Source organism: Lycorma delicatula, chromosome 13, assembly GCF_047948215.1.
Source record: "Lycorma delicatula isolate Av1 chromosome 13, ASM4794821v1, whole genome shotgun sequence".
NCBI classification, from domain to species: domain Eukaryota; kingdom Metazoa; phylum Arthropoda; class Insecta; order Hemiptera; family Fulgoridae; genus Lycorma; species Lycorma delicatula.
This window is the reverse complement of record NC_134467.1, coordinates 49523005-49550749: the sequence shown is the minus strand read 5'-3', so window position 1 is coordinate 49550749 and position 27745 is coordinate 49523005. Positions and strand designations below refer to the sequence as shown.

Genomic DNA, 27745 nt, shown 5'->3' with positions numbered 1-27745 from the left:
TTTTTCATTTTTGTAAAATTACAGCGTTTATATATTTATGACATTTTATTTTTATTATTATGATATTCAGATCGAGAAAGAATTCGTCACCTTATCACCACCTTACCGTATCCAACAAAAACTACATCTTTGGGTTGGAAGATTAAATACTGGTATGAATCGTGTATGGCTCTTGAAAATATTGAAGTCGATGAGGCTCGACCTTTACGAAGAATATTTACAGAACTTGGTATGTATGTTTTTCTGTTTTATATATCTTTATGTAGATCAAGGTTTTCTGATATAATTATAAATAATTTAAGTTGTACTTTTGAAATGCTCATAAAAATAAAAAAAGGCTGTTTAACCTTAATTGTTTATGCAAGGGTCAGCCAAATATGAAGCAACTTCTTTTTAACATTCTATTAGTATAGAATAAAAATACAACATATATTTACTGCTTTTTAATGAAATCTCCCTAAGTTCTACACATTTTTTCCAATGCGTAGATCTCTTTTTACATAAAAAGTTTGAGGTTGTGTCTTGAGCCAGTCGCGAAAGAACTCCTCTACTTTATCGTCGCACTGGAATCGGTCTCCTTCCTTTAGTAGCCTTAAAAAAATAAATTGCAGAGGAATAAATTTGATCGTACAGGGATGTTCTTAGGTTTTCTAATTTAATTTTATTCAGAGGGCTAATGACTGTGAGGCCTGGTGTTGTTTTGGATCACATTTCTGATCAGTTGACATCATCTCTTATTCCTTTAGACAACTTTCACTTTGTCCAAGATCTGACAGTAGTACACAACATTCACGGTATGAATTTGTGAAGAGCATTAACAACCGATACACTTTTTCAGTCCCAAAAGGACAATTGAGAAGCGGCTTTCACCTTTACAGGGCCAAGCTGTCCACTCGTATGTCACTACTTGGCGATTTGAAATCGAGAATGTACCGATTTAGCCATTTCTCGTCGTATGCGAGTATTAATTGTAAAAAATTACTTCTCTGTCGTCGAAATTGATTCAGGACCTTTTGCAAGTTTTATGTTTGACCTATTTCTGATCTTGGGTCAGAAGTCTTTGAATGCACTTCGCACAGACTTTACTGAATCCAAGATACTTCGTTATAATGGAACGGGCACTTCCATGACTGATGCCCACTTCTGAAGCATTTTATCAACTGTAAGATGCTGATTGTCTTCAGCGGGGTTATGGATTAATCGAATGTTGTCATTTGTTATACTTGTCCTTAAATACCTCTTGAATCTCATTTTGAAAATTTGATCCGATTAGCATTCTTTTTATTATTTAGAGTATGCAGTATAACTGTATAGTCAGGGAATAAAAGTTCTATAATTAAAAGTTATTATACATTTTATAACTCTTAATGTTTTTATGTATGAAAATAATATTTTTTTTGTGCTCTAAATACTTTTTGTCATTCTGTAATTTATTATTTATATTGTTGAATAATAGAGATTTCATGACATCTTATTTTACATCTTTTATTATCAAATGTAATTTAATATGATACACTCTGTTGACGAGAAAGGTTACTAACCCTTTTATGCATCACTGCTTCGCTTTGCTTTGATATTTCTTTCCTTTTTTTTTCTTTCTTTTTTTTTTTAATTTGTCATTATTACTTTACATAGTAAATAAATGTTTTGTTAAACATTATTACATTATACTGTTAAAAGGTGCTTTAAGTATCTTATTTCTACTGATTCATGGTTCTGTTTTTCTCCTGTTCAGTTACTGTCTAACCTTCTTTCATTATTCTTCATGGTTCTTGACCAAAATACTTTGTAGTTTTTCTTGATTAGAAATCATTCCACAAAATTGCTCTATTAATTTAGTTTTTAATAAATAAATTTAGCTTTTGCACCTTTTTTTTCTAATAATTCATCTTAGGAATTGTTTTTTCAAAAGATGTTTTGCTGTCCACAGTTTTTTAATCAACATTGTCATACAGTTGAATCATGAATTTCAAACTGAAGCTAGCCATTTCTGTTTGAAGATCACTTGATTTTGAAAGATAGTTAGATAACCTAACTGGTAAGACATGATATCTTTTAGTAGGTTTGCTTTTTATGTAATATTTTCCTTTTTTTCATAATTTGACAGTACCGGTTTCTTTTTTTTAGGTGGATAATGAAATCGATGACTTTTAAATACATCTTGCAATGTGTTACAATTTAACATTGAGGTATTAATGAATGTCAATTGAAAGTTATGATTTTAATTCATTTTTTTGGTGAAATATCCAGTTACAAAATTAAATAGAATGACTGCAATAAAAAATTATCCAATATGTCACAAAAAGCTGGTGAGAGTTGCATATAATTTTCTGGCATTGCCTTTGACAAATTTTTATTTCAAATATGCTATAGTGTTTTTAAATATTAATCGCTTAAATTATGAAATGAGTACAACTGCGAAGATCAAAATGTTTAATAAAAAAAATTTGGGTTCGATTTTACTGTTTTGATGAAATGACATTTTTACCTTAAAAATTATGAAGTATTAAAAGTATAATTGAGAAAATAATCAAATGATGGCTATAATAATCATAATCAGATGATGGCTAAGATGGATGCCATTACTATCAGCAAGACAGGGCACCACCTCACTACCGCCTATAAGTCTGAAATTTTCTTGATATTTATTCCTAGATCGTGTATTGGTCATGATGGTCCAATCGCATGGCTATCTTGCTCCCAAGATTTCACCCTGCTTGATTTTTTCTTGTGGGGTTTTGTTAAAGATTGGGTTTATGCGTACCACCTTTGCCTGCTGATCTTATTGAGATAAGATTTTGAATTAACGCCAAGCTGCAGAGGTAATAACCTCCTGTTTTTTTTATTTTTTTCTAAAATTTGATCCCGCCAGTGTTCTGTATATATAAATTTTTTAAAACATTTTCCAAAGATTTATATTGATCTAATCTTGAGGTATTAATCAAAATACAGGACAGCATGTATACATATGTCTTCCAGAAATTCATATACATTTTTTTTTTTTTTTTTTTGTATTTTTTGGACTAAGAGGTCTTTAAACATAGGCATTTACAAAAACCCTACACCCAAAATTTTGGCTAATCGCTATATTTTCTCTTTATACTCATCTTATTACAGCAGCAATAGAGTTGAAGCTGAGAAAATAAAAACCAAACGCGTCGATTAGAGAAATTAAATAAAAGTAATTAGTAACCATTACAACACTATTATTACTTCGCATTAGATTATAAACACTAACAACAATTATAAACATAACTGTTTACAAAATAACCAACAAATATGGGCTTGCAAAGGGCAGTGTGACCAACTTAACTGAAATCTCCCTCCTTACAGTATAATGTTTCTTTTAATTTGTACTTTATATTCAAAAGCATATAATTAATAAGCAATATTTAGGAAACATCTGATGTGTTGTTTTTTTAATGTTTTTTCTAATTCCTATTTTTTTTTTAACATAGGTGGTTGGTATGTATTAAGAGATTTTACAGTACACTCGTGGGATTTAAAACGTACATTAGAGCAGCTTCATTCTCAATATGGTGTCGATGCATTTCTTGAAATTCGTGTTGTACCAGATGCCAGGGATACTCAAATTGATATTATACAGGTATTTGTTTATTTTAAAACTTGAATTCTATTTAAATTAGTAAAAATATTTAATATGTCATTGTAATCAAAATTCTATGTAGAAAAAAGATCCTTATTTCAGAACCACAGAATGTTCTTCTGGTTTCAGTATTTTAATCTGTTTATATTTTTATATATATATATCATGCAGTAATTTAATATCATCATATATAAATAAGAATTAGGTTAACAGGATTATTTGGTCGATGAATTGTTCCATACTCACAGATGACTACTATATGTGTAAAGTGATAATTATTTAAAAGAACAGGATGCAATCGCAGTTCGGGATGCAATTGCATTCTGCAATTGCAGTTCAAAAAATTATTCTTTGGATGGATTATAACCGCCTAACTTTAAATATGGAAAAACCGTGCATTTTACTTCTGAGGTAGACATAATATTGCTAATTGCATCAATAGAGTTCTCATTAATGATATTTCTTTGTCCAAGCATCTAGCAGGTATAGCCAATGTTTCGATGTCCATAGTATGCTGCAGCATTAAGTTTATTTTCCAGAATTGTTGTTGAAGTCTCCCCTCCTCTGTAATATAATATCTGAGAACTTCTCACGCACTGTTAGCTGGAGAACACCTGAGCAGATTGTTCTTTAGTGTTTCATCCTTACCACAGCCCCTGCAGGCTGAGGAATACTTTAAGTGAAATTAGAAGAGATAGTGTCTAGTAATGGTGTGGCCGATGTGAAGTCTAGCAGCAAATGTGGGATTTGTCATCTGCACATTTCGGTATTGTGCCAAATCAGTACTTTCTTGTTGAATTTCATATAGATATCAGCTGTTCTCCAACTTTCTATCCGAGTCGCTTTGAGTATGTTGACATCTACCCTCCTATATCTGGTCAGGGAGTGAGCGAGTGGTTGAATGAAGTGGTGGGCGCATGTTTGCCACGGCTCTTGTAATTATATCAGCCTGCTCATTACCTAATCCCCTATAATGTGAAGGTATCCATTGTAAGATCACTAATGACTTGTTAATATAACGATACTATTTTGGTTGCATAAAGTGAAATTTCTGATGATTTTATTGGATGACAAATTCTTTTGGGATGATCAAATTGATTTAATTTTCAACATAATCAAACTATACTGTTTTGCTCTGAGGCATCTTAATAAAACTGAAGTGTTTTGTCAGTATTAAATTATTTATTATTCTTATATATATATTCCCATCTGAAGTGTTATGTACAAGAGTTTATCTCTAAAGTAAAGAACATTTCATTGTAAAAAAAATTATTTTGAAAACTTTTTAATTATTTTTTATTTCTCTTAAACTACATGACTTATACTACTTCTCTGTGTAATTATGCATTTGTATTATATACTTGTGTTGATGTTTCTCTAATCAGGGTTTCCCTTGATCAATCCAGACAAATGCTAGGGTTAGTTTCTGTTTTATATCCATGGAGAATCTACCTTCCTGATGTAGTGTGTATAATGTTTTATTATTCACTAAGTAGAATAAACGATTTATTATGTTGCGTATGTCCTTTTATAACAATCCAGCGCTGTCAGTATCACAATATCTGCTTTCCTTTTGGCATGTACGTAAACACATTTTGGGAATCTTTTCATTACGTTTCTTCTCTATTGTTCTTGCCATTCTTTTTATATATACTACAAGAATTTATTCCTTCACAGTGTTTCAGTACTTGTGCAATATACACATAACGGGGCAGTCTGTACATGCACCACGTTTATAGCACAAAAAAGTCGCATTTCAGCTGCCTGTATTCTACTTTGTTAGTGACTTGTCAAAACTCATGCTTTACACTTGTTCATAAACAAATATTGCACATTATTTTATACAACTTATTAAAAAATTTCCTATTAGATGTTTAACAACAAACTGATTGTTCCAGTTATGTAATATTTATTTAGTGTCATTGACTTGACCCACCGGGTTGGTCTAGTGGTGAACGCGTCTTCCCAAATCAGCTGATTTGGAAGTCGAGAGTTCCAGCGTTCAAGTCCTAGTAAAGCCAGTTATTTTTACACGGATTTGAATACTAGATCGTGGATACCGGTGTTCTTTGGTGGTTGGGTTTTCAATTAACCATACATCTCAGAAATGGTTGAACTGAGAATGTACAAGACTTCAAGACAATGTACTACACTTCATTTACACTCATACATATCATCCTCATTCATCCTCTGAAGTATTATCTGAACGGTAGTTACCGGAGGCTAAACAGGAAAAAAAAAGAAAAAAGTGTCATTGACTTGATGAATGGGCAATTTTCTACCAGTTAATAGATTTTTTGTACTTCTTATATAACATTCGCTAAAAGTCAAACCACAATTTTATATCTTATATATACCTTTCAATTATAATTATAAAGAATATTTTATTTACAAAATGGAATAATTTGATTTGTAGTCAAAATAAAACATTTATAAAAAAAATTACTTTATTGCTCATAATATAGTACATCTAGAAAGTTGTTGTGCACTGAAATTATGGAAGTATGATGAAACTTTCTTAATTATTACTTTTTATTTCATTATTTTACAGAAACAGATTATACAGTAACTGAAATAGTTTGTAAAAGGTATTGAAAATGATCTCTTTTGACATCAATACAACACTCCACATGTTTCAATTTGTTTTCAAACACTTTAACCAGGTGATGTACTGGAATACCTCATACGGATGCCATTATTGCAGTTTTTATTTTGTCAATTGTGCATGGTCTGTTGCAATACACTGTTTGTTTCGCTGCTCCCTGTAGAAACTAATCTGGGGTGTCAGATCAAGTGATCGTGCAGGCCACTTGAAATTATTCATTCACCAAAGACATTTCGTAAAAAAAGTCATTGACGTGTTAGCTGTGTGTACTGTGGCGCCATCTTGTTGGAACCAATCGTTATTGATTTGCACTTCTGTTAACTGACTAATGAAGTTTTTTAAAACAGCACAGTAACGATCACTATTAACTGTATTTTCAAAAAGGATTGGATCCACATTGTGAATTCTACTCACACTGACCTAGACTCCAATTTTCAATTCGTATAATTCATGGAGGTTAGTTTGAGATCACACCATCATGTATTTTGTGAATTAATATACACTCTCAGATAAAACCACGCTTCATCTGTGAATAATGTAATGTCGAGGGTACCTACGGAATTTTGGTCAATAAAACATTTAACCGTTGACAATAATTTAGTCTTTTGGCATGATCAGAATGTTTCAGTTCTTAAACACACATTACTTTGTAGGGGTGAAGTTTCAGTTTTTTTTTTTTTTTTACAACTTTATGTGAGGTAGCAAGTTTGATATCTTGCTGCTGTGCTAACTTATGTGTTGATTTTGATTGACTTTCCACTATAGCATTCAAAATATCAAGCAGCTTCTGTTCAAGGTGGTCTTCTGCTTCGATCAGTATTTTCAACAGCGCCTGTTGCCCAAAGTTTTTCTATAAGATTTTGAACTGCATTGCCATGAGGTACAAGAGTATTTGGAAACTTTTCAGGAAACTTGTGCTTTACTAAATCAGTGTATTTGTCACTTTTATGAGAAAAGGAAGCTTTTAATACAAGGACCATTTGGAAAGTTCTCGTCCTGACATAAAACACAAGATTCTTCAGAAATTTACCTTTTATGTTTCAATATAGTCACTTGCAATTCAGTGTATTTTTAAACCGATTTTCTAATTTTTTAATCCCTCAGTATAATGTGATTTGTCCAACTTTGCAAAATCAGCAGTTGTTTCCGCTTTGACATCATCTGAAATGAATCTTCATTCAGCGAGTCATTTTTTTTACACAAACAAGCGACTACTAATTGGACTCATCTGAAACTTCATAGCACACCATCTAAAGGATCATACTTGACAAATAATCGTAGTCATTTGGTCGTACTTGCACCATCTTCTGTCTCAGGCGGCAATCTTTCTGTACAGCTACAGTAGAAAAAAATAGTTATTATTTTATAAGGTGGCATTTGGGTAATGTGTTGGGCAAAGCGGTATGTTTGGAATGCAATTATGAATGATTACGAAACAAGGATATTAAGAAAGAAATGGGCTTTTTAAATATGCGCATTGAGCTGATAGAAAAAGATTAGGTAAACAAATTTGGAAAATTAAAAAACAATGAGACCGTAACCTAGAATAGAGAAGCTTAAACAGAAAAAATCGATTATGAAAGGTAATTGCTTAGGGTTTATCAAGAGATAAGAGAAAAAAATTGATGAAAACAGTGCTAGAATGCTCAAAGCAGTAGGCTGCAGAAGAGTAAAAGATCTAAAAGGAAATGAGAGCTATCAAGAATCCAAAAGTTTAGCTGAAAATAGAAAAGAATGGAGGCAGACAACAGGCAAACAGACCTGCCTTAGGGCTTCTGGTGATGATTTCATAAGGGGTTAATGTTATATCTGTTTTCTATTAGAAAATATTATAATTTTCTTTGTGACATCAAAAAAATTATTTGATTTAAAATTAGATGATTTTTAAAGCGTTCCAATATTTATATAAATTTTAAAAAAATTATTAATATTTCTTGCATTGATCATTAATTAGTAATAAATTTAAAATGTTATTGAAACTGGTGTAAAAATAAAAAGTGGGATAAACTGTGTTAAGTTAATTTATGAGTTTGTTAGGTTTAAATTGCTGAAATAAATCTTTCTTATTTTAAAAATGTTTAAACACACACACACATATATATGTACACTCACACATAAACTCTCTCTCTTTCTACCTAGATCTGTTTATGTGTATGTCTGTGTGTTTTTGCTGATGGTTTACAGAAATTGTGATTTCTAAATTTATTTCTTATTAGTTCTAGTTGCTAAATTACTTGCATACCGTATATTCAAAGCATAAATTTTAAAATTGTATTGATTGTTGGCATTCCATTTATTTAGATTTGTGAAAATCTTTGGTATGTTAAAAATTAAAAATCTATTTTTTTCTCTGTTATATACAGATTTTTCACTTACATATTTACGTGCACTTATATGTGTATATACATACACAGACATGTATATATATATATAAATTCAGAAAGAAGGTAACTGCTGTAAATGTTTTGTACAAATCATAAATTAAAGAAAGAATTCTCTGTAGTTAATTTATGTTTATTTGAACATACAAATATACAATCTGTCAGTTAAACATTTTTGATTAATTAAGTTTGTTTTGTTAACATAAAATCTGAGCTTTAATTTTACTAATTTAACAGCTGTTACTGTTATTAATTAATGCTTGAGAAATATTTTTATGTTATTTTTTCCATGTAAGTAAACAGTTGTTCTCTCTCTCTCTCTCTCCCTCTCTCTCTCTCTCTCTCTCTCTCTCTCCCCCCCCCCCTCTCCCTCTCCCTCGCCCCCTCCCCATTCAAAGGTTATCTCTAAGATTGCCCATATTGCCCACTATTTATGAAAACTGCTCATGAAGAATTTAAACTTTGTGCATGAATCATGTAGTAAATTATTCTGAAATATTTCTCTTGCTTGAAAGCCAGTACTTGGTCTTTCAAGGTCAAATTGTGTTTTTAATACTAAAAAAACCATAGGATTGAAATTGAAAGAGTAGGGAAGTTAAAAAATTCCATCCGTTGTATGTATACACTGCAATTATACACAGATTTTTCAGAGTACTGTTTAATTTCCCTTGAAAAAGACAATTTTAGTGCCTAATTTATTCAAGTTGGTCAGTGCAAAATTATTAATCGTTAATTTTCTGCTTATATCGTGGTAAAGACAATCCAATCTCCTGCTGATAAGTTATGGATGACGTAAGAGGTATTCCTCATTGTCTGGAGGATATACATTTTGCCTTGTTATATTCATCCTGAATATATCAGGGCCAGTACTGGAGAGCCAGTATTTCCTTGATCTGATTTTAGGTAGGCTACTTGAGGGCTAATTCAAGGATTCTGTTTGTTGTTTGATAGCTATAAAGTTCACATAATTACTTAAATACTTATCAGATAAATTTTATTCTTCAAATCCCAGCTAAAATACAAATGTAATCGTTGTTTGTGGGTAACTTTCTGTCATATGAAGAATTGTTCATTCTAAAATCATCTAAGCTCTCTTTATATTTAAATATATAATTTCCATTTCCTAACTTTTTCATATTTGTTGCCGTAAATTGTGTTTACCTATTTACAAACTATGTACTTCATGCAGACAGGTCTCTCTATCTGGAAGAACTGCAACCATTCTTCAGCTATATTACTTTATCTATTATTCTTCCTCAGAACAACATTTTTCCTTGCAATATTGTGTCACTAATGCCAGTTGTAAGTAAATTCCTCAGCTTGTAACCAGATGTACATCTAAAATTACATTACTTTTATACTGGGAAGAACAGTATTGAAAGCAGAACCCTACATTCTAAAGTGGACATCATATTGATTTTCATATGCCTCAAGTTGAGTTTTTATATTTTCCATCACATAATGTAAAATATCCACAGGGATTTCAGTGGCTTTACTTACTAATTTTTTCTTTGACTTCTTCTATGTTTTATGGATGAGAATCAGTGAATACTGTATTCTTCAAAGAACCGTACAAGAAAAAATTGCAAACTGGTGATCTTTTGTTGCAAGGAATTCCTCATGTCTGATGTTACAGTAAGAGAATTCCTGTTTTTGTCCTCAGAGAAATATTTGCTGATTATTTCAGAGGATTTATTGTACATTATATAATCACTCTAGTATTGTCCAGTATATATTAATGCATTTCATTAGGGCTGATTGTTGCTTGATAACAGAATTTTTGTTTATTCCTAAATTTTTGTTTATTCCTATGTTCACGTAAGTGAAAATAGATTCATCACTCATTAGCATATTGTAAATAATGTCTGTATTAATGTTTATTAAATTCAAAAGTTGAACATGCAGCGTGCAGAGTGAAAAATTTGACGTAAAAAATCTATGGACACATTCCAATCAGATCAAAAATAAACGAGCTAGTGCAATAAACAGTAGTGCTTTATATACTGCCTGTGTATAGAGATGTGAGGTAGCCAGGGATGCACCGTTTCAACACGTGCACATGATAAACAGATACCTATATAACTTTTGATCCATTACAGATAATGCAAAAAGTCAGAATGTCATCGATAAATGATACCTAAAGGAATAACTAGTAAATTTGAAAGAATTTGCTACATTTATGAATAACATATTGTATTTTAATATCAGGTCAAAGTATTTTCAAATTTGTTTATCAAAGGCCTGCAAATAAAAAATGAATTCAAAAATCAACTACGTGAGTATATTCTTAAGGTGATTATTTATGAATGTAATAAGTTTCATAGCAAAATATATTGTCGTTTTTTAAATATTAGTAACATTACAATAATTATATTTAAAAAAACTTATTTTAGGACTTTCACTAAGTATAAAAAACCGATTATAACTTACTAAAATTTTACCAAATTAAATATTAAACAATAGCAATAGTTAGGGAAAAATATTTACTTTTAGATGGTAATATTAGTTTTTATGTAAATTTTAATTTTTGACTGAGTTTTTTGTGTGTAATATTTGTAAAATGTGCCAGTATGCATCGAACAGTGAAGATAACAATTTAGATAAGTGTTTGTAAAAAGTTAACAAAAAAGATGCTTTTATTAAATTTGTTACAGCTATTCAGAAAAATGTACTTTATTGAGAGTTAATCTTTGAAATATGTACTTTATTGAGTGTTAACCTTTGATTTCATTATCTTTTAAAAATTTTCAAAAGCTTTAATTGTTTAAGATAAATAACAAGTTTTTTGTTTTTGATGTAACAGATCATTATCATGTTTATTTATGATCTTTTGAAAATGCTGCTAGAAATTTTTTGTGTAAATTTTCCATTCTATAACTTTTGTGAAACATTTTTCAATAAATTCAATATTCAACTAGTTAAAACCGAAAAATTGGACTACAACACATTTACTTTGAAATAGAGTGGGCCATTTTACTAGATCCATCTGAATACCTCAAAATTCTTTTGGTCATTTTTTTTTTTGGTGTGGCTCTTGACTTTTAATATGATAATTGAAGTCCACCTGGTCTGATTAACAGGAAAATTTTGCCCCTTTATTCATGTTTTGAATCTAATGTTCTTGTTCTAATCTAACTTTTCTTTATTAGTTATCAGGTTTGCAGATATTCAATTACTTCAAAGCCTAATTTCACATCTTGTCTTTCTCCAATTTTTATGTGAAGTTTCTCTTACATTTTTTGAAATTTTTATTGTTATTTTATTCTTATTTGTATTTAAATATATTTTTTCTTTGCAGATTTCACCTGCGTCATTGGGGCTACCTGATCGTTCTTATTATACACAAAGTTTTGTAACCCAGGTAAACTATTAAGATAAATTATATAAAGTAATTGTTAATTGTAAGTATTAAAATTTAAGAGATAAATGTGCTTGTGTGCTTGTTTCATTGTTATACTTTGCAATGAATTATTGAATTCATTTTTTTTTTTTTTATTAATAAATTATTGATTGATGGAAAGAGTAAAAGTCACAAATTTATTTTTTGTCACATCGCTCATTTTTGTACTGTAAAATATGGAATAAATATAGCTACATAAGCTATATTTATTTCATATTATTCAGTATATTTATTACATATTCTACGATATTAATAGTGACACATAGTCAATGCTGTTCCTCTATTTTCAGGATGGAAATTCATTTTATTTTTTTTATAAAGGTTTGTTGCTGTTTTATAGTTTGTACAGTGATGCTAGTTTTTAACCAGTGATTTTTATTTTTTATAAAAATTAAAAATTTTAAATTGAAAAAATTAGGCAATATTTTCATAAATTGTCCCTCATCTAGAAAACTTCTTTCTATATATTGCTCAAAAATAAATTTTTACATTTATATGTCTTTATTAATGTTTTGTAGGCTTGTAGTCATATAATACAGGGTTGGCTGAAATGTAATCCACAGTTGCTGATAACTTGCAAATGAAAAAAGATAGTTAAGTGAAACAAATATGGAATAAAATTACATTTTATTTGCTACATGAACTTAATTGATTTTTCTTTGTAGCCACCATTTACAGCTCATTCTGTAAATTAAAAATGCCGGCAGGCTTTCCTTGATGCACAACTTCACTTATATCCTACAATTCATCATCTGTTGTGAAATTAATATCCCTCTAATTGCAGAAAGAAGTGAAAACCACAAGGCACCAAATCTGGTGAGTACAGAGGGTATGGAATAGGTTCAGACTTCAACTGGACGTGATGTGTTTTCTCATTGTCACAAACTAGTCTACTACTGCGAGGTTCATCCTCAGTATGCTCTTATTAATGCGTATGCTTTATATTACTATGCTTCTGAGATGCACAAAATTTAATTGCCCACCTACTCATGGTACTTTGATCAACAGTTTCATCACCATAAATGACTTTTAGACAACGCTGAATGTCAACATGTAGCATTTACATGTTCAATATTTCAATTTTTTTAAGAATGAAATATTTAGTTTTTTTATATCCAGTCTTTTTCAAACGGTTTAAAACTGTTTTGTGGTCAATATTTACTTCATTACTGATATCATGAACACTAATTTGCCGGTCTTGTGAAATTTTGCCATGATTTCATCAGCTTTTTCAGTCATTGACTAACCAGAGTGAGATGCTTTATTGACATCAAAAAGTCCAGATTAAACAATTTAACCACCTTTATGCACACATACTGACACCGCATCATGTCCATAAAAATCACAAATTTTTTTTAACAGACTGAGTCACATTCTTTTCTTTTTTTGTAAAATTTCAAAATGTATTGAATTTCTTTTTTTACTTTTCACTTATTTTCAAGAGGTAATAACTTTTAAATAATTAAACTAATATAACTGTAACTTTAAAAAAAAAATACTCATTAATATTACCTTTCAAAAGCAGGCAAGTGTTGCCATATTTGATTAATATTTCAAGAGTTTTGCATTCTTAAAGCCATCTGTGGGGGAAATTTGACAAAACTTTTCCCCACCTGAAAACATTATTCTTATAACTTCACTGATAATGTATCAGTATCTAATTTTACCAGTAAGCCTAGAAAAACATAAAACTGATCTTACTTTTGCAAAAAGTAAGATCAGGTACTTCTTTTTTAACAACCACTGGGTTGGTCTAGTGGTGAACACGTCTGCAAATCAGCTGATTTCAAAGTTGAGAGTTCCAGGGTTCCAAGTCCTAGTAAAGGCCCTAGTAAAGACTTTTATACAGATTTGAATACTAGATCGTGGATACCGGTGTTTTTTGACGGTTGGTTTTCAATTAACCACACATCTCAGGAACGGTCAAACTGAGAAGACTACACTTCATTTACACTCGTGCATATAATCCTTTGAAGTAATCCCGACAGAGATTCCTAAGCTAAACAGAAAAAGGTACTTTTTGAATGAAACTTGTACACAAAATGGTACAAACACATTTTTTTACAATCTTACATTTTTTTAATTTTATATATCTTATTTTCTAGGAAGTTGAAGCTTATAAACGTTATTTACGTGATGCAGCTTTACAATTAGGAGGAACAAGTCATGAAGCTGGTATATTTAGTGAAGCTATATTTGGATTTGAAAAACGTATTGTTGAAAATTTACCAGATATGAGCACATCTGATCCTTTACAACAATACAATAGAATGACTGTTGTTGATCTTAAAAATCTTGCACCAGCTGTAAGTATAATTGTTATTTTTTAACTATTTTTATTTACAAATCAGAATTATTGTATGGATATATGTATATGTAATGATATTCAATTAAAATTATATACCACTGGGCCTGTCTGAATAATTCTTTTGTGACTGATCTTTAAGTAACGATTTAGGTGTAAATTTATCTATAACACCAGGATTGTTTGGAAAGTTCTTATTCTTGGATATTTGTCAAGTATGATTTTTTAGATGGTATGTTGCAAAGTTTCATTGGAAGCATTTAGTTGGTTTGTGGGAATCAAGTTCGTTAATAAGTTTCAACATTTTCTGAAAATTGGCTGAAATAGAAGTTTGAACTATTAAAAACCCCTATTGGACATATAAAAAGTGTTAAGATTCTACTTTAACCCTATCCGATCCATTTTTGGACTCAGTCTGGCATGCCTGTTTTCCTGCATAGGTCCAGTGTCAGACTCAGTCCGATACACTAAAAACAGTCCTTTCCTTAATGTAATTTGCTTTACCGCCCTATTCATGTAGTTACAATGTTTGTCAATAGATTGCAACTCATTTTAATTGTTTCCATACATTAAGAATTCATCTATTTTGTATGACGATGAAATAATACAGTTGCCGATGTCATGACTGTAAACAAACATGTCTTCAACCTCATGTGTGACTGATGGCAAGATTGAAAATATTTTATATGAAAGGGATCAGGAAGTGATTTTAGTGATGAATCCTACTTTTTTTAAATAAATATTGACGGAGGTGATACTGATAGTACAGAGTGATTGTATCAATAGTGAAAATGAAATTACGATGAAAATGATGAAACCAAAAGTATCGTTTCAAGGGTATTTGAGCTAAATGATCCAGATCCTTACACAAAATTCACCTGAATTCAAATACCTATTAACCAAAGACCCATTAATGAATTACGGTATTTCCAATTATTTTTCACAGATGAATTACACAAGTAGTTAATGCTACTTATTGAGTACGTGAAAATAAAGATCCAAAAACAGATGCTTCTTCCTCGGCATTACATTTGGAATACGTGGAACGATACTTCTGTAGATGAAATAAAAGCCTTGATTCTTTTGTTAAATATGGGCCTCAATCCAAAAGCAGAATTAGTTGGATATCTTTCTGAAGATTAGATAGATCGTTTTTTGATTTTTCAAAGGCATTTTTAGTAAAGTAAGAGTACTGCAACTAATTTCGAATCTCACTGCTTCTCGCTCAGTTTCCCAAGGTATACAATCCAGACAAGTAAAATTAGAAATATGAGTGAATATTTAGATAAAAAAGTAGGGAATTGTATAAACCATAGTGTGAAATTTAAATTGTTGGAAGTACTCGCTATAGGTTTCAAAGGAAGGGCTCTTTGGAAATGTTACAAGCCTACAAAGTGGGGATTGCAAGATTATTCTTCGTGTGACTCTGTAAATGGTTATATTTGTTGTAATTTGCTATATTATGGTAAAACAATAACTGTTAGTTTGATATACCCAGAATTTCCATTTACAACCTGGATTGTAATTCATTTGATGCAAATATTGCTTCAAACTACTGAAAGTACTGGCTAACATCTTTTTACTGACAAATTTTATACTGGTCTTTTATACAGATCTTGCCATGGAGTTTAGGAAACTGAAATAGCACACCACAGGAACAGTAATGACAAACAGATGAGGCCTTCTATGTGAAATAAAGAAACAAAAATTTCAGGCACACAAACAATTTCTTTAAAAAAAAAACCAGGGAAATGATGATTATCTTTTTTGCAATAAAAGGATTGTCACGGTGTTGTAACATTTTATGGCCCCTAAACTACTGTAGTTCAACAAATTGTGAAAGGAGGTACTAATAAATTACAATAAGCCTGATAATTATACTAAGTTTATGGGTGGTGTTGATAGGGCTGACCATTACTGTGGAACATACGCGTGTACTTGGAAGTTCTACAAATGGTGACGGAAACTTCTATTTTTGGGTGTTGAAATTGGCAATAGTCAACAGTTTCATGCTGTAACAAACAATACTTAATTGTAAATAACTTAAAAAATAACACATAAAACGTATAAAAAAAGTATAATATGACACTTGGTTGGAGATTTATGCAACAAGATTTCAAGGAAACAAGGTCATCTCTCATCACCTGATAGTGAGCAGATTAGATGGAAAGCCCCACTTCATAATGCAGAACGAAAAAAGTCAACAAATGATTGTGCAGTCTGCAGCAGTAGAGCCAAGAAAGGAGGAAGGAAAGAACGTTTTCTACTGCGAAACTTGTGAAAAAAAATCAGAACTACATCCAGGATTGTGCTACAAAAAGTATTACACTGAAACAAAGTATAAGTAACTTTGTTGTATAATAACAAAAAACAACCTCTTAAATAGTGTTAATATAACATAAGTAAGAAACACTGCTAAATAAATTTTTGGAGGAAGTAAGTGATAAAGTAAACAGCTATAAATGTTATATGTGTTACTTTCATGTTATGCAAAGTTAAGAGTTACTGTAAATGTATGTGAATAACAGTTAGATTGGAAAGGGTTAAAGGATTCTTTCCCATGATTTTTGATTGTAAAAAGTGGATTGCTGAATTTAAATTTAGTTGTATATCCATTCAAGACGATGAACACTCGCAACGCCCAAAAACGGCTACAATTTTCAGTTCTGTATTATATGTTCACAAACTGAAGGTACATGAGCTTGCTGACATCACAAATATGTAGATAGATAGTGTCCACTAGATTTTACAGAATGTTTTGAGTACGAAAAAAGTTTCTGCCCAGCAGTTGTCACATTTTTTAACAGTTGATTGGAAACGCATTTGACTTGAGGGTATTTTGACTTATTTAAATGAAATTCTGCTGAGTTTCTTGTATGTTTTATACAAGTAGATGAAACCTAGTTTATCCTTTACATGCCATACATCAAGCAGTGAGTGGGAGTGAGTGAAAGTTTGCCAAAAAAAGCAAAAACAGATCCATCTGTAGGAAAAGCCATGAATATGGTTTTATGGGATTTTCTTGATGTGATGCTAGTAGAGTGTACTGGAAAAAACAGAGCATTACTGAAAAGTATTATTCTTCACTACTGGATTGATTAAAGGGTGCTGTACAGGCTAAGTTTCCACATCTGAACAAAAAGAAAGCACTCTAACCATTATAATGTACTTGCATATACGTCTTGGGTTATTATTGCAGAACTCCTTAAACTATGCTTTGAAGTGCTTCCATATGTGCTGAATTTGTCATAGTCCCTGCGATTACTTTCTCTTCTAAAACCTGAAGAAATGGTTCACTGGATGAAAATTAACTTCTAATGCTAAGACCAAAGCTAAGACAACCTCTTATTTTGCAAAATTGGACAAATTATATTATACTGAGGATATTAAAAATTTGGAATGTCATTGATCTAAATGTATAGAATTGCAAGGCCATTACAATGAAAAATAAAAACAAAATTTTGAAAAATCTTGTTTTCTTTGTCGAGCCGAGAACTTTCTGAACAACCTCATAACATACAATAATTATGTAAATATACATTGTCGAGTGATAAGTTTAAACTTCAAATGAAATCGTATGGTATTATTTTTGTCACAAACCTATTGTTTCCTGGCAACATTGATTTGTGTCCATAACAAGCTGTGGATTAAAGGAGATAATCACACATGTTGGGAGCTCAAGATCAGATGATGTTGCTTGTATTCTCTGTCTCTTCTTGAGTGAGAAAAGTCGCGGTTTGGATTTGTTGATGCAAGATACAAAAAAAAGTGTTCCAAAAAACTGAAGTTTTAAATTTGTATAGAGTAAAAAACAAATATAAATTTATATTATGTAATGTATAGTTCAAAATAGTATAGGTACTTGAGATATTATAAAAATCATATAGTTTCAACACATTTATGTTGTCAGCCTCTGTGGCTGTTCAGTATTATAAGTATATAGTTGTTCTATTGAATTACTGAATGAAAATTGATGTCTTTTCACATGTGTTGGAGAGACTAATTCATGGAGGTATTTGTAATCGATTTATTAATTCACAGGAAATTACAAAATGAACTTTCATTAAATAAACTTTAATATTACTTAAACATTGTTTTTCCACCAACACCTTTGATTTTTGAGGTTTAACTTACAAAAATACAAGCTACAGAGACTGCACCATCTGTGAACGGTTCCATTGCAAGCAGGAGACTGAACTAGAAATGTTGTTTGCGATGTAGATATGAATCATTTATGTTACCATGTGTCTGGATAAAAATTACTGTAACTTCTTTAAGTGATGTCCAGACTATAAAAAACTGTTGCTGTCATAAGAGGTAGCTGCTATGATCCCCAAAGACAAAATTTGAAAATTTAAGTAATCAAAAATGTAAATCCAATGTAGTCATCATTATGATGATGATCATCATAAGAAAGATTTTCCCCTAATATGTCCATTGTAGAATATTTTTACAGTAAATTATGAGTAAAATACTACAGGTAAAATCAATTATTAAGTTATACTACTTCTTGAGCAGGGCAATTATTTACTCTGATTGATAGATAACCCTTTATCACCTTTTTCTTATTCTGATTCCTTTTTTCCCTATTATCAGTTCTTTGTACTGATGGAAATCTGATAGTTCTAGCTTCTTCATGCTGAGGGTTTTGGCGTGTTCATGAACGGTTGTACATTCATGATATCTCATGGGTAGGGTTCCTTAGACTGATTCAGAGATTCTGAGTCCCATCCAGTTGTTATACAATAAGGTTAATCTTTGGAAGCACCTATCAAATAAATCCGGGCATCTTAAAACCAGCAAAAGAAGTTTAGATCGGTTATTTAATTTAAGAGATTTCTTAAATGGGAAAAATGAGTTTTAAAAATTGAAGGTTTTTTATAAATCATGATAATGAATGAATAATTAAATGCTGGAGAAATGTAATTGGCCTCGTCTGGCTGGAAAGTAATGATTGACAGCAATGAGGTGTGATAAGCAGAGTGGTTTTATTGAATCAAAATTTTTTTCTTCTAAATGTTCTCTGTTAATTGAATTAATATAAATAATTAAAAAAGCATATATATATATATATATATATAATATATATATATGTAGTTATTAAGTTATAAAAGCCAGCAATGAATTACAGTATTCAATTCAACGGATTGAATATACATTTAAATCTACTTTTTAATTTATTTATTGTTTAACAAAATACATTTTGAACATAAAATTTGAAATTGTAAAAAAAAAGTCTTTTTTCATTTTGAGGGCATCTATACTCAAGGGGAACCCCCATTTTTTGTAATGTATATTTTGCAATCTGTTCAACTAGTGAACAATAAGCAACCCTCCCCATTGTCCAATGAGATGAGGATGATAAGTATGAGATGTAAATCTTGTAAAGCCTCACACCAACCATTCCTGAGGCGTGTGATTAATTGAGATCGAACTACCTAAATACAACAGTATCCACCATCTAGCATTCATATCCGTATAAAAGCAACTTACTTTTATTAGGATTTAAACCTCAGAACCTTCGACTTTGAAAATCAGCTATTAAACATTAACATTAGGAGAAAAATATGGGTAAAATTATCTTTAAAAAATAATACTTAAGAGGGGATAACAAATTTAAATAAAGAACTTTTTTAAAATTGTTTAAAAAATATAAATATACAGCCATAATTCTAAATAAATTTGTAATTTTCTAGGAAGGAGTGAAAACTTTTTGATAATTTTTTTTTCAAGAAATACTTAAGCGTAAGGTCTAATAAAAATTAACATTTTTGTATTTTAAATACAATGGGTTACTTTCAAGATGGATTTAAATTCAAAATAAATTTTTTAAATATTTTTTGTACCTCAGACCTTTGGAGTGGGATGGGGAAAAATTTTTTATATTGGTCTGAATGTTCCTCTCGATGTAGAAAATATAGATGCGAAGAACTCCTTTCCTGAAGTGAGATATAGCGAAACAAAGAAAAATATATAAAGCCATTTTTTGTGGAGAAGGGGTGAATATTAAATAAAAAGTTTTTGTGATCTCGATAAAAAAAAAACTTCAACTTAAATGAGAAAAAGTTTTTGCTAAAATGCCCAGAAAAGATTTGAAATTCTATTTCGCCCAAAACACTTCCATCCAATTTTCCAATTTTTACAAAAATTTAATAAATTTTTTCCCTCCAAAGGTAGTAAGTACCTGTCTACTTAGTTTGAAGGAAATTGGTCAACAGCGTCCAGAGTTGTAAGGCCAAAATACATATTTACATGCATGTGCACAAACGTCCATCTGACAAAAATAAATCTTTTGTACTTGGGAGTATTGGTGTTTTTTTTACAGATTATTTACAATTTATTTAAATTATTATTTTTTTATTATCTATTTTATTTAAAGGCCTCCTCAAGGCACAAAACAAAAAAAAAAAACAATTTTTTTTATTGATGTTTTTCTATTGTAGCTACAGCTGTTATAGCAGCATATATCACTATAGTAGGGAAAGTAATCATTTTAAAAGTTTATTACCAATCTCATCAGAATCACCAGGTACTTGAGAGAATGTTTAAATAATGATTTTTAGTAGCTAAAATTAATTCAGTTTTCTAGTCTTATTGTATAGATTATATATATATTTATTTTTTATTTTTTTAGATCCCATTACATGATATCTTAAGAGCAAAATTTACCGGTATACCGATTGAAGAATCAACAGAAATTATTGTTCCATCACCAGAATACTTAAAGAGTATTTCATACTTAATTTCAACTACAGATCACAGGTGTATAAAATATATTTATTATTTTCTGCATTATTAACAATTGTTTAATGTTATGATACAAAAGATAATCAATTTCAATAAAAAATTGTTAATATTATTTACTTTATTTTTTATTTATGACAATGTTTGTTGTTATTAAAATACAGCAACTCAAATAAGATTGTTCTTTTGTATTTTTCTACTAAACCTTTAATATGAAGAGATAAGTATTCAAAGGCATGAAAAACCTGTTTTTAACATAGTATTATAACGTTTTAATTTTACTTTTCTGTTTTTGAAGGAGGATTTTTTGTTGTTGAAGTTTTTAATTAATGCTTTGTTTGTTTTTATTATTCTTTCATCTAGATAATACACTCAAGTAATGTAATAAGTGACTTGAGAAAAAAAGTTAACATTTTGTATCTGTTATATTTTTATAAAAAAAAAAAATTACTTATTTAATAATTACTACGTAATTCTGTTACAGTGCATTAAATAATTATATGATTTGGACACTTGCTGCTAAATATCTACCATATTTATCAGAAAAGTTTCGAAACACATACAGTCTCTTCCGTAAAGATATGTTCGGTAAGTTGTTTAATTTATACTATTGTGTAATTATAAGTTACAACTGAACTAGTTGTTTATTTCTTCTAGGTACCAGATCTGTGCAAAGGTCATATTGACTTTCTATATTAGAAAACTTCTTGGTATATATGTATATTTTTTTTTTGTGAAGATTGTCCTTTACATATATGCAAGATGTCTGGGCTAAAGATATCCAAAATTAAAAGCTTATATTAAGAAAACAGTTAATATAATTTAATTATTGTTTTTTAATAAGCACACCAACTCACCAAGTTTTAGCGTAGGTTAGTCAACTATAATTTTTGTAGCTCAGCAGACATCTAGACATTAATATAACTCTTGCCAGGTGTTTAGGAGGCCAGCCACCATGGCATGAGTAGTAGCGTCTCGGCCTTTCATCCGGAGATCCTGGGTTCGAATTCTGGTCAGGCATGGCATTTTCACACATGCTACATATCATTCATCTCATCCTCTGAAGTAATACCTAACAGTAGATCCGGAGGTAAAAAAAAAAAAACAAGTGTTTAGGAGCACCTGTGATATTATTAGGGCAACAGCTTCAAGAATTTTCTGGTTTAAATTGTCCAGATCTCAAACTTTTCTTTGGTATACCTACTTTTTAAAATTCCCAAGCAAAAACGTCCAAAGAATATTGGAAGATCTAGATGGCTGTGCGGATCTTTCTTCTGATCCAACATCTGGGGAAAGTGTCGTTCAAGATCATGGTAACATCTTGATGGAAGTATGGTGAAGTACATCTTGTGGGAAACTGAAGTCTGCAGATATCTGAAGAACAGTAAAATTCTCAAGCATGTTGAGTTACATGTGCCCTGTCATGGCGGGCTCAATGAAGAAGAACAGACCGATGATGCCATTTTTGTGCAGCCCTACCCAGCCGTTAACTTTTGGTGTGTCCTTTACATTTTTAATTACTGTATGGGGGTTTTCAGTACCCCAAATTCAACAATTGTGTCTGGTAACCTTCCTGCATATATGAAAGGTTGATTCATCTCTAAACAACAATGTATCAAGATAATTAGGATTGTTTTTGACATCGTGCATTACCTCTGCAGCAAACTGATATTGTAGGTAGGTATCAATCATTTGGTTTAATATGATGAAGGAGTTTGTAATTTGTACGCTCACAAATGAAGTCGCTTATGAACAATGATGTGAACAATGTAACAAGGAATTTGCAGTTCGTAACTTGCCTGCCTAATTGACTTTTCATGAGTGGCAGTAAGTGCGTCGCATACATGATCCACAGTCTCATCAGTAATTGAAACTTTTGGATGATTTCCGGTTTGTGAAACCGAGCTTCCAGTCTCTCTTAAAGTCTTACCCCGCTGACAAATAAACTTAGATGTAGGTGGCTCGATATTCGATTCAGTTCATACCTGCCATTAAACACATGTAACTGATGAAAATATTGCTAACCAAGCAGAATTTGAATCTTCTGTTGTGGGGTTTATTTAGCATAGTACTACTGACTACAATTGTATTGTGAGTCGGCTTGCCTGTGTTGTGTATTCTGCTCACCTTGAGAGTATATAGAACAAATCTTGGAAATATTTTCTGTTAAGAGATTACGACAACTGGTTTTCTAAGTGTAGGCCATTACTTTTGGATACCTTTAGCCCGGACACTATATAAAATGAAATTATTTACTTCTAGAATTATGATATTTGATTGTGAGAGTGATGCTGTAAATATAATCTGTCAAAAAGAGTTTTTTCATATTCTGTTAATCCATGAAAATGTTTTTACTTGAGGCTTAAAAATTTCAGTGAAGAAAACAAAAGTTGGTGGTAGAAAGAAAAGTCATGTAATTAACTCGATCCATGTCATTTAATGTCTACACTAATTGAATATTATACGAATGCATAAATCAATCCTTCGATTTTCGACAAGCCAAGGGAAATCAAATGGCAGTGGGCAGACCGTTTGGGGTTTCATAGCAATGCAGCTCTTACAGCATGTATGTTTTCAGTTATACAAACATTCCTTTGTTTACCAGGAGACGTCTTATTCAGTGGTGAGGCAATTTCTTTACAATTCTGCTTCCAGACTTGGTACAGAGCGATGGCACCTTATCATTTGTATGGATATTGAAGTGTTTCGGAATAAATCACTGTTTTTTTAAAATGGATACAGGAGCACAATATGGCCCTTTCTTATTATGTTGTTGAGTTATATGAAAACAGTTCAATTGTTCGGTTTGGTAAATGTGAATATTGTTATTTTTCCAAGAATTAGTGACTATTCTTTTTACATAAAATATAAATGGAAAAGTCTTTTACTTATTATTAATTATTCTAAATCTATATATATATACAAAATGAATGTTTGTCTGTCTGTATGTCTCTTATACCTTCCTAAACCGTTCATCCATAGCACTGAAACTTTGGGGAATGGTTGGGCGCATGCCAGGGAAGGTTTCTGAATTAGTTTGGACCTGCTAGGTGGCGCTGGCATCGAGATATTTAGAAAAATTGTATTTATGGTCCGATTTGCCTCATATTCAAAATACATGTTACTTACACGGAAAGAATTATCTCTGCAAAAAATGAACCCCTTGATGGCGCTAGAAAAATTATATTTACGTACCAATTTGGTTCATATTCAGAATATGAATATTAGTTACGTGAAAAGAAGTATTTTTGCAAAAACTATGCCCGCTAGGTGGGGCTGGTGTCGAGATATTTATGGAAAAAATAAAATAAAGACTTTTTTATTCTATATATATATATATATATATATATATATATATATATATAAAAGGCATGTTCGTATGTTTGTCCGCTAGAAACCAAAAAACTAATGGATCGATTTACGCGTGGGCAAAAGGGAAAATGGAAAATGGGGGAAAGGTGGAAAGAGAAAATGGGAAAAAGGGAAATGGGAAATGGGAAAGAAAACTGGTAGAGGGATGAGGGAGAAGGGTGAAAGGGAAAAGGGGAAGGAGAATAAGTGTATAAGTAAAATTTGTGAAGCTCAGTTTTTAATTTTTTTTATCAAATTTTCAATTGTGTTCATTTAAACTCTCTGTCTCCCACTCTCTTTCTCTCTCTCTCTCTCTCTCTCTCTCTCTATATATATATATATATATATATATATGTAGATATATATATAGCAATAGCGAAGCACTGCCGGATCTGCAAGTTAATAATAAATATATAAGCTATTCTATTGTTATAAAAGCTACAAAGTTAAAATCTGACATACTTATTCATAAAAGTCTTTAGAGAAAGTTAGCCGAATTAGTATGATAAGAAAATGAATAAAAAATTTAAAGAGGGACAAATCATAAAAAATTCAATATTTTCTCATCTTAAAAATGGTTATTTCAATTTGAAGATACTATTTGTTTAGCTTCCATTCAGGATGTTTTCTTTTTAAATTAAGATATTCCAAATTTTCAGATTTAATAAATCTTGGTATTATTTTTATATTTGAAAACTGCTGGTATACAATAAGAAATATTTTTATAATTTATTTATTAAAAACTATATTTATTTATTTAACTTTTATAAATATTTTATTTGGTTTCTGTATGCTAAGCTTATGGTCGGATAAGATTTGAAGGTTAGTCGAGATATTTGTATAACTGTACTATGTATGTAAAATAAAAAAACTAAAATGTTAGTAATTTATTTTATTCACCAACATTTATAAGGAGTTAAATAGCATGAGAATTAACCTGTTCAGGAAAATGTTATGAATGAACGAAAATATTATTTAAAAAGAACAATCCTGCTCTATTTTGTTATATATCAAATTGTCATGAAAAGTTTACTTTTGTTATTAATGATGCTTGGAATTTAATTATCTCACTTTTACATTAGTGTTAATTATATTACTGTATCTTACAACTGATGACAGACTGAAACAAATTAATTTCAATATAATATTTTTTAAATTGTATATTAATGCTTTCTGTCACTTCTGTAGTCATTCATCTATTCTCAGTTGATCTTTTTTTTACATTATCAGTATTTTGAAATTAGAACAACAGTATATAAATTTATAGTTCTAATTGTTATGAATTTTGTGTTTATATATTTTATAATAGTCAGGTACATTAGCATGTGATTTTTTAATTACAATGAGACGCCCTATTTTCCCAAATGTCCGCCAAGGTGATCGCCGCTTCCAAACCACAACCCCCCATTGAACTAAATATTGAGATAGTGTCTTATTTTTTTTTGCTGAAAAGACTACAAGAATGGGCTGATAGGTTTCCGGCCTGATAAAGAAAACAACATTTTTGACGGTTTTTATGGTTTTATTTTTAAGTATAATTCCACAAAAGCTAATAAATTTTTGATACCGGTACAATAATTTAGTTATACCATTTTTATAATGCGATTGTCAACTTTTCAAAATACCCATTTACAGCATCACTAACTTCCTCGTTGCTATTAAATTAATTAAAAACACCAAGCCATTTTTTGAATGTAGGAAATAGATGGTAGTCACTGGGTGCTAAATCTGGCAAATAAGGTGGATGAGCAAGCAATTGAAACTAGTTTGTTGATTTTAGTTATTGAGATGATTGACAAACATGTTGATGTACTATCATGATGAAATAAAAATTTTTTTTCTCTAGATGTGGTCATTTTTTTTAACGTACATGTTCCTTCGATATTTTAACAGTTTCAGCTATCACGCACTTTTAATCTGTGGTCTTCTAGCATGATTTTATAGATTTTTTCTATAATTTTCGGAGTTGTCACCTCAGTGGGGCATCTGGAGTGTGGTTCGACCGTTTTTATATTCAGAAAACCACTCTTTTTTGTTGAATATAATGGAGAAGCATCTTTTAGTATAGACTCAGTTTCTTGTTTGATTTGAAACTACGTCGTTACACCTTTTAAATGGAAGTATTTTATAACTGCTCGTTTTTCCAATTTTTCCATTATTCATGAGAGTAACAAAGATGTCTCGCACCAATCACTTTCTAACATATATTAACCAAGCTATTAACCTAAAATTGTACATATAAGCTAGTGAAGGATAATACTATAGAATGCCAGTAAGTTATTAGACCTGCACCCAGGTCTCTATGTCAGGCCAGAGACTTATCAGCCCACCTTTGTATAATGAGAAACATCTTCTTGGATAAATTAGAAGAATATGCAGTGCCCCACAAACAGGAGAATTTGATTTTTTAGTTAGGTGGAGCTCCTCCACATTTCCCTACATTTGTGCAGGATTACCTAAACAAAACATTCCCTCGACGATATATTGATTGAGAAGGATGGGTAGCCTGACCTTTAAAGATTTTCCATCTGGAATTTTATTCGTGGGGTTTTGTAGATGCAACTGTTTGAATAAGAAATTTAAACAGTAAATGGCATCCATTTTGTCAATCACAAACCTGATATTTTCTTGTCATGTATGGCAAGAAATTAAAAACTGTCTTGATGTCTGGAGGTCAACTGTATGAGGGTACATCAAAATCTATTGAATAGGCAAGATTGGCGGCAAGTTTTCCAACATTTGCAATTGACAATTTTGTTCAGTTTGTTGTTAAATATTATTACTTTTGCATAATTTGGGAAGTATCTCTAAAATTGAAATAAATATATTCCAGCATATATTATCTTAAGTGAACATAAACAGTATTGTTTGCAATTATGTGAAATTATAATAAATTAACAACTGTAACTTATTGTATATTGTCATTATAATTAAAAATATGTGTGACACTCTTTCTGCTGCAGTATTCTCATGCTGTTTGAATCCATTTATAATAATTGTTTTGCTGATAAACCTTTTCTCTAGGACTAGACTAAACCTCTTAAGGACCTGTGGATGATTTATCAGTTCACCTTATTATAAATGTTATCTGTTTCAGTTTCAATGTTTAAAAAGATATAATCGTATTAAAAGTATCGTAATGACTGATACTCTGGTACTATTTCTACACTATTTTTTGTATTTTTTCCTATTGTATAAATTTATTTATTATAAAATATGGTAATGGTAACTAGTTTTTTGTTGTACTTTCTTTTTTTTACATATTTTGAACATATTTCAATCATTTCAATGAGTTTTGCATTTATGTCTATTTATTACTTAATATAAATGTATAGTTTTTTTTTTTTTTTTT

General features: G+C 30.5%; 1 protein-coding gene across 1 annotated transcript in view; it reads left to right on the top strand.

Moving 5' to 3' along the window:
* LOC142333600 (endothelin-converting enzyme homolog) overlaps positions 1 to 27745 on the top strand; it is a 152254-nt gene that overhangs the window by 100416 nt on the left and 24093 nt on the right. Inside the window, exons 3-8 of the mRNA XM_075380922.1 lie at positions 71 to 229; positions 3459 to 3607; positions 11892 to 11954; positions 14099 to 14299; positions 20933 to 21060; positions 21527 to 21630. Coding sequence (XP_075237037.1) covers positions 71 to 229; positions 3459 to 3607; positions 11892 to 11954; positions 14099 to 14299; positions 20933 to 21060; positions 21527 to 21630 — 804 coding nt within the window. The remainder of the gene's footprint in view (positions 1 to 70; positions 230 to 3458; positions 3608 to 11891; positions 11955 to 14098; positions 14300 to 20932; positions 21061 to 21526; positions 21631 to 27745) is intronic.